The 8,624-nt window shown below is 53.7% G+C and overlaps 1 protein-coding gene across 2 annotated transcripts in view; it reads left to right on the forward strand.

Annotated features, from left to right (window-relative positions):
• The window catches only part of OTUD7B (OTU deubiquitinase 7B), a 47,781-nt gene extending 40,176 nt beyond the window's left edge, over positions 1-7,605 (forward strand). For both annotated transcript variants that reach the window (XM_053369379.1, XM_053369380.1), the window contains exons 8-12: positions 2,264-2,391; positions 2,768-2,917; positions 3,591-3,705; positions 4,114-4,198; positions 4,958-7,605. In XM_053369379.1, coding sequence (XP_053225354.1) covers positions 2,264-2,391; positions 2,768-2,917; positions 3,591-3,705; positions 4,114-4,198; positions 4,958-6,301 — 1,822 coding nt within the window. In that variant the 3' untranslated portion in view covers positions 6,302-7,605. The remainder of the gene's footprint in view (positions 1-2,263; positions 2,392-2,767; positions 2,918-3,590; positions 3,706-4,113; positions 4,199-4,957) is intronic.
• Positions 7,606-8,624: the final 1,019 nt, after the last annotated feature.

Raw genomic sequence — 8,624 nt, forward strand, 5'->3', positions numbered from 1 at the left:
TTAAACCACAGAGCCTAGGACTTGCTGATCAGAAGGTCGGCGGTTTGAATCCCCGTGACGGGGTGAGCTCCCGTTGCTCGGTCCCTGCTCCTGCCAACCTAGCAGTTTGAAAGCACATCAAAGTGCAAGTAGATAAATAGGTACCGCTCCAGCGGGAAGGTAAACGGTGTTCGCTAGAAGCGGCTTAGTCATGCTGGCCACATGACCCGGAAGTTTTACGCCGGCTCCCTTGGCCAGTAAAGCGAGATGAGCGCCGCAACCCCAGAGTTGGTCACGACTGGACCTAATGGTCAGGGGTCCCTTTACCTTTACCTTAAGAACATTCAGAATACATTCAGAATAGATAGGCCAGTGCAATCTCGTCGACACCCCAACGGCACGGTCACCCGCCAAGGGCAGAAGAGGCGAGCAATCCACCTCATCTCTGTGGGTTTCCAGCAAGTGCAGGAACCTGTAGCATGCTTTGGCGACAAAAAAAAATCAAATAGAGGAACTTAGCTACTGTCTTGGTGAGCTCCTGGTCTCTCCCTTGTAATAAGAAGCGCATGACCTCCGTCGCTGGTTTCCATGTTGGAATACATAGATGGTCTAGAAACTGTTGGCGGAGATTATCATACATTTTACATTTAAGGGCCATGTGAGCTGGAGTTTCCACCGGGTGGGCATTGCATGGGCAGATCCTATCTTCTGCCAAACCCGCAAACCTACCCCAAAGGAGGTTAGAAGGATTAGAATTGAACCTAGCCAGCGAAAAAGCCCTTCTTTCTTGCGGATTAAACAAAAATGGTAAATAATTGAGATTAAATTCTGAGCAGGAATGGCTGTGAGGGCGATCTGGCTGTGACATCTGTCACCCCATTGATCGCCAGGGTTGATTCGGCTGTTCCGTTTGGCTAGGCGGGTGTCCCCTTCTTCCCTCACCGCTCCATGTGCATCCCTCCTGAAGCTGTGTGCTCAGTGGAAGAGGACGACCACCCCAGATAGAAGGAGTGTACCGTTCTTCAGTCAAGGGTATACAATAGCTGCACTCCCCTGCTAGAAGAAGAATGTGTCTGTTTTGCAAGAGCCACATTCAAGTGGGAGTGGATGCCATGAAATCCTACTCAATAATGATCCAGATTAGATTCCAATGTATAGTTAGCAGAGTAGAAACTGAAAACACATTGCAGGATCCCTTCCCCCCAAATAGATCAGAGGCAATTGTATTTCATCCAGCAGAGCATTACCGCTACTGAAGGCAAATGAGCTTAATGATCACAAATCCAATACATTCAGGATTGGCACTGTCCATAAGAAATCCAGTTGCAGCAGTGAGAAAAAAAGAAATGCAGACTGACAGTGGGAACCTGATGGACAACCATTGTGAGGTTGATGACCTTTTGAGAGCCCTGCACAGCTCAGGTTGGGCAGGATGATGGGAGTTGGAGTCCGGCAACAACATCTGGAAGTCCACCTGCTTCCTCATGTCCATGGTTTACAGCCATACAGGCTGGACAGCAGTGGAGGCAAACTCTAAACCAGTGTTTCTCACACTTAGGTCTCCAGTTGTTGGACTACAACTCCCATCATCCCTAGCTAGCAGGACCACTGGGCAGGGATGATGGGGGTTGGAGTCCAACAACAGCTGGAGATCCAACTTTGGGGAACACGGCTCTAAACAGGTGGTTTGAAATGCATTGGTCTGGCATCGGGTCTCTAAAATCTGATAAGATAGCCTACACTTTGGAACTCCCTGCCTGTTGATATCAGGCAGGTTTCTTCACTGTACACTTTTCAGCCGAACATTTTTCTTTAGACAAGCCTACTCAGGTGTTTAGGAAACGGATGTGAGTCTTCATCTGCTCTGCAATAACAATTTTAACTTTTCAAAAGACTTAAATTGTTGTTTTTAATTGTTCTTAGCGATCATTTTGCTTTATTCCTTTTTTGTAAACCGCTTTGAGGTCTGTTACAATCAAGCGCTGTATGAATTTTATCACATAAATAAGTTAATGAGCAGAACAGCACTTTGGAGGCTGCTAGTTTAGAGTAGAGGTTGAGGGTGCCTGTGGTCTCTCTCGGACGTCCCTATGGTCCAACTCGCATCATTTCCCCTGGCTGTTGGCCATGCCAGTGGCTGAGGCTCTCCAATCCGTGCTGCCCCCTTTCTGGTCTTCACTCCCCATTTCCCCCAGCTGAAGCTGTTTGCATCTATGCTTGCTGCCAACCACTCCCAAATCAAAACGTCTGACAGCGCTCCCCTTTCTCCCCTGCCACCCCGCAGTGTGGAAGGCTCCGAGGAGCCTGTGTACGAGAGCCTGGAGGAGTTCCACGTCTTCGTCCTGGCCCACGTGCTCAAGAGGCCCATCGTGGTGGTGGCGGACACCATGCTGCGAGACTCTGGAGGGGAAGGTAGGAGCAGTGGCTGTGGAGCAAACCCAGAAGGCAGACATCTCCTTGCTCCACTGAAGAGGGAGGCTGGGCGGCGGGCAACTTCTTCCACGGGCGTGGGGGTCAAACTAGAACAGGAATGAGGGGACGGCTCCAGTCGTGTCCCGTACATAGAGGGACCCCCAATCCCCAGTGGAGGACTGCTTGGAAGGAGGCGAGACCCAGAGCAGGCACTCGTGCAGAGAGGCATCGGGCAGACGTTGCTGCCAAGGGTTTGTTTGAGTTCCCATCAGCGTTGCAGCGGACTGAAAGTTAACTCTTGCAGCCCACAACTGAGGGGTATTTCTGTATCATCAGCAGGGTGCTCAGTTCCTTCTCACTTCTCTCTCTCTCTTAGCATTCGCTCCCATCCCCTTTGGCGGCATTTATCTGCCCTTGGAGGTCCCCGCCAACAAGTGCCACCGCTCTCCCCTGGTCCTAGCCTACGACCAGGCCCACTTCTCTGCCCTGGTATCCATGGAGCAGAAAGAACCTCCCAAGGAACAAGGTACGTGCAGAGGAGCAGCGCTTCTAAGTTCTGCTTATGCCCAGCCGAGAAAGCGGAAGGATAAAAAGTTTCCCTACCTCTCGCACTACGCTGGAAGTCGTGGGCATCCAGTGAAGCTGAATGTTGGGAGATTCAGGACAGATAAGAAAGGATTTTCCCATGCAGCACAGAGTTAAGCTGTGGAACTCACTGCCACAGGAAGATGGCCGCCATTTGCCATCAAGTCTCAAGTTTGATGAGAGTGATAGGAAATCACTTCTCCAGCAAGTTATTTTAGCAACTCCTATCATGTTGCCTCCTACCTTCCTTTCCTTTAAACCAGCGGTTCTCAACCTGTGGGTCCCCAGATGTTGTTGGACTACAACTCCCATCATCCCTGACTACTGGTCATGCTGGCTAGGAATGATGGGAGTTGTAGTCCAACAACATCTGGGGACCCACACAGTCCCAAAAGCACAACCTTAACCTCAACCGAGTCAGTAACTCCATCTCAGCCCCTGCCAACCTCCTTTTGAACCCGAGTCTCCCTCGAGCTGGATGGTGCTGGGTCTGCTTCTGAAAGGGGCAAGCTTCTCAGCCTTTGCCTGGCTGCCTCTCCCCTTTGCTTTCCTCCAGCCTCCCAGCACTTGCCTTTCCCGGCCTCTGAAAGAGCTGTTCCTTTTTTCCGCCACAGCTGTGATCCCGCTCACCGACTCCGAGCACAAGCTGCTCCCAGTGCACTTTGCTGTGGACCCCGGGAAAGACTGGGAGTGGGGAAAGGACGACAACGACAATGTCCGGCTGGCCAGGTGAGTGGGAAGGGGTCGGTTTGGGGCCAACAAAGGGGAGCCGCTCAGGAGGTCAGAAGGACTCAGACAAGACAGTCTGGGGAAGGCATGGTCTCATCCAGCAGGGCCCACGTTCTTAAGGGGTGAGCTTGGGCTGGGTGCGATGAGGAGGAGGATTGATCAGTGGACGGGAGGGAGGCGGCAGGCGTGGAGAGTGGCTGCCTTTTTGAGGAAGGAGAGACAGCCATCTTGGAATCTGGAATTTAACTCCGGCCCGGAAGGTCTCCTGTTTAATGGTTTCTGAGCGCCATGGTTTCAACTTGTGGGAGAAAGTCAGGTACTTGGGAGTGTTGGAGAGATCCTACAGGGAGTCTTCCAGATCTGACTTTTGACTCTGTCTCGCATCTTTCCCCCGTTGTTTTTGTTTAGTGTGACGCTCTCGCTGGAAGCCAAGCTGCACCTACTGCACAGCTACATGAATGTAAAGTGGATCACGTTGCCTTGCGAAATGCAGGTAAGGGAAACCTCCTTCCAGTTTCCGAGGAGGACAGGTGTCCTATAAACCGATTCCTGTTCTGCTCTGGTGTGGAGGGAACGCTAATAATAACAATAACAACAACAACAACAACAACAACAACAACAACAACAACAACAACAACAATTTTATTATTTATACCCCGCCCATCTGGCTGGGCTTCTCCAGCCACTCTGGGCGGCTTCCAAAAAAATATTAAAATAATGTAATACATCAAACATTAAAAGCTTCCCTAAACAGGGCTGCCTTCAGATGTCTTCTAAAAGTCTGGTAGTTGTTGTTCTCTTTGACATCTGGTGGGAGGGTGTTCCACAGGGCAGGTGCCACCACCAAGAAGGCCCTCTGCCTGGTTCCCTGTAACTTGGCTTCTCGCAGGGAGGGAACCGTCAGAAGGCCCTTGGAGCTGGACCTCAGTGTCCGGGTAGAACGATGGAGGTGGAGACGCTCCTTCAGATATACAGGACCGAGGCCGGTTACGGCTTTCAAGGTCAGCACCAACAGTTTGAATTGTGCTTGGAAACGTACTGGGAGCCAATGTAGGTCTTTCAAGACCGGTGTTATACGGCCCTGGCGGCCGCTCCCAGTCACCAGTCTAGCTGCCGCATTCTGGATTAGTTGTAGTGTCCGGGTCACCAAGGGCTAACAGAAGACCACCCCCCAAAAGAGGGCGAAGCAGACCCTTGCTAAGTCTGCTTACCTCCCTCCCTCTCTCTCTCTCTCCTGCCCCACTTTCCCTAGGCGCCTCTTGCGCAGCCCGAGTCGCCAACTGCTTCCGCGGGGGACGACGCTCGGTCAGCGGCCGACTCGGGCGACTCAGACAAAGAGTCCGTCTGCAGCAGCTCAGCCAGCAACAGCGGAGGCAGCAAGAGCAGCAGCAGCAAGGAGAAGGAGAAGACCAAGAAGGAGCGGGAGAAGGACAAGGAGAAGAAGCGGGCCGACTCGGTGGCCAACAAGCTTGGCAGCTTTGGGAAGACGCTGGGCAGCAAGCTGAAGAAGAACATGGGGGGCCTGATGCACAGCCGGACGGTCAAGGGGGGCGTCAGCAACGGGCAAGGGGGCGAGACCCTGGAGAAGAAGAAGAAGAAGGGCTCCGTCAAGGTGAGGAAAGGCAGCAAGGACGAGGCCCTGTCCAGCGACTCGGCCACTCCGCCCGAGAAGCCCTGCGCCGCGGGCAAGGCGGCCGCCGAGAAGCCGCCGGACGGCTGCAAGTACAGCAGCGACGTCCGGCTGAGTTTGAGCATCCTGCGGGCCGCCATGCAAGGGGAGCGGAAGTTCATCTTCGCCGGGCAGCTCAAGACAAGCCACCGGCACCCCTTCCAGGAGGAGATGATTCAGCGGTACCTCTCGGATGCCGAGGAGCGCTTTTCGGCGGAGCAGAAGCAGAAGGAGGCGGAGAGGAAGGCGGCCGCGGCGCTGGGCAGCGGCGGGGCGGCGGCCAAGAGGCCGGACTCGGACGGCAACCCCCTCAAAGGCGAGGAGGGCTTGCTGGGCACGGCGTACCCTCCGGGGCTCCCTCCGTACGGGCTCCAGAGCCCCGACCTGGCTGCCGTGGGGGCTAAGATGGCCGGCTTCCCCTCCAGCTACTCTGGGGTCTTCACCATCCCTCGCCCCTCCATGGCGGGCGGCGTGGAGGGCTCCCACCCGCCCAGCTACCAAGAGAGCCGGAGGCAGCTTGCCGGCGGACCCTGCAGCCCCCTGCCGCCCTATGCCACCTTGCCCAGGCACTGCCCGCCGGGCCGCCCTCACCCGTACCAGACCAGCCCTTCCCACCTGGGCGGGCGCTTCTCTCCCACCGAGACGGACACACCCCCTGGCTATGTGGGGGCAGACTGCGACCCCTCTCCCTGCCCGGGCCTGCCCGCCAACGGCTTCCGGGAGTACACGGAGGCGGACGGCTGCTCTCCCAAAGGCGGCGAGCGCAGCAAAGCCCGGCTGCTCTACAACCTCCAGCAGACGAAATGCAAACAGCCGAACTGCAGCTTTTACGGGCATCCGGAGACCGGGAACTACTGCTCCTGCTGCTACAAGGAGGAGCTGAAGCGCAAGGAAAGGGAGAGGGAGGCCTTGATACACAGGTTCTGAAGGGCCGGGCACCGGACTTCCTGGCCCCCCGGACCCACGCGATCCGTGGGCAATGCAATAACGCGTCCTCCCTTCCCCTCGCCCCTCCCCGCCTCGTCGAGGAGAAGGGCTGGCCGGTGTCAGAGGGGGCGGCAAGCTGCTGGTGGGGGGCGTGGGGCGGAAGGCAAGACCCCCCTTGCTTCCGGGGAGGGGGAGCGTGGAGAGAGGGCAATGAAACGCTGTTGGAGAACAGAGGGGATTGGCAAAGGGTTGGAGGAATCGGGAAGGTTTGAGTTTTGCAGGTCGGAAGCCGTCAAACCGAGCAGATCTTCTAGACCAAAGCTTTGAATTCCAAGGGTAAAACATACGTGGTGTTGAAAGGGGGGGGCTTTCTCTCTATCTGCCCCCGACGTGATTTTCCTTTTTTCATTTCAAAGGGATAAAACCCACCATCCCTACATTTCCCCCCAAGTTTGAAATCTTTTTTTCCTCTTTTTATTAAGTAATATTAACCAGCTTTTTTGATTATTTTTTTAAAAAACATTTTTAGGTTTTTCTCCCACCCCCACCCCTTAAAACATGGCTTTTTTTTTTAAGTCGGAAAAAGGACCTTTCCCCCTTTCTCTTGAGTCTCAACACTCCTGTTAACCTCCGCCTTGCCCAGATTCTGCCCCTCTCCTTCCCGCAATCCTCTCCGGTCTGTCGCAGCTAGCTTCGAAGCCTTTTTAGATGAGTTGGGCTTGAGATATTCTTTTTAAAAAGATATATTTTTTATTAAAACAAACAAACAAAAGGACCCTCTCTTGTAGGGAGCTGCGGGTGGGGTGGGCGAAGGGAGGGAACCATCAAGTCGCAATACTGAGTGTGTGTGTGTGTGTGTGTGTGTGTGTGATTGAGAGAGAGTTTTTTACTGTGCAAAAAAGCAAAAAAACAAAACCCAAGCCTGTTCTTTAGATGGTCATACTTACTTTGGGTGTGGGGGAGTGGGGTGGGAATAGAAACCAGAACTTGAATTGGTGGGGACTTTGTTAAGAGCAATAAACCTCTGCAAACAACTTGAAAACCGGGAGAGACAAAAGAGAGTTATCTGGGCATGACTGTGGTTCGATTGCCACGGCCCCTCTGCAACGCCGGTTACACGTGTGTGTACAAATTCTCTTACCTGCAGAGAATCACTCCCTTCCCGCACGAGCTGTTTTGTTTTCTTTCGTTTTGTTTTTCTCCTAGACTACCTCTGTTCTGCTGAGTAGAAATAATCTGGCTCTCTTTTGCCGAGCCGATACTTTGACTGTGGGAATGACGAGTAAAAATACTAAAGAATTATAGATATATATTTTTAACAGGGCTCTACATTTGTGTTAGAGGGGAGGGGCGGGTAGCGGGCGGGAGGGATGTAAAAAACAGAAAACTAACTATACACTATATTTTTCTCGTTTTGGGGGGCGGGGGAGGGAAATGACCCCCCATTTCCCCACAAATCCTGCCCCCCCCAGCCCCTGGAAATCTATGGCGTTTTTAGAAAATTCCTTCCCCGTCGCTGCTGCAATGCGAATGTTTATTTCCCCAGGGTAGGGGAAACCTCCGCCTGACACGGGTTTGAGCGGGAGCCGGCGAAAAGCGAAGAGCGGGGGGCCGTAAAGCAGGCAGGATCCGGGGTCCGGTGGGGAGGTACATCTGACTCGCTGACGAGTCTCCGAAACTATGCAATTCTTTTTCCACTCCAAAGCTGCCAGGGTAGGACCAAGAGGGATAGTGCAAGTGTACTTAAAAAAATCAGAACGACTGGGCAAAAGACGAAACAAAACTCGGGTAGTTTTCTTAGCTCCTTTGCACTGCCTTAACGGGAAAGGGGTGGTTGTCTTCATGGCTTTGTTTAGAGGATGGGGCAAAAAGGATTGTGCCCATACAGACCGCCGGGCTCAGCCTGTCGAGGGCTCAGCTGCCTCGTATGAAAGGGGAGTGGGATTTTGCGGGGAGGGTCCTCTTCCCACCCCATGTGGGACAGAGGCTCTACTCTACCCGTCCCCTTCGCTACGGTGGTGTCCACTGGCAATTTCAAATCTTCATGGATTTCAGAGCGGATGGGGTATTTTCCCCCGGTCAGGGGTGGCTGCGTGGAGCTAGCAGAAGACTGGAGTGGGGGGCAATAGCAGATGAATTATTGGGGCGCAGGACTCCCTGTGTGCAGTTCTCCACTCCGATGGAAGAGGCAAAGGCCTGTGCAAAAATGAGGAGCCTTTGGTTTTCCGGATGTGGCTGAACTACAACTCCCCTGGGAGTCGTAGTTCAGCGGCACCTGCGAGGCCAAAAGATATCACTCCAGGGTCAGGAGAAGGATGGAGAG

The sequence above is a fragment of the Podarcis raffonei genome, chromosome 16, assembly GCF_027172205.1.
Source record: "Podarcis raffonei isolate rPodRaf1 chromosome 16, rPodRaf1.pri, whole genome shotgun sequence".
Taxonomy (NCBI): Eukaryota; Metazoa; Chordata; class Lepidosauria; order Squamata; family Lacertidae; genus Podarcis; species Podarcis raffonei.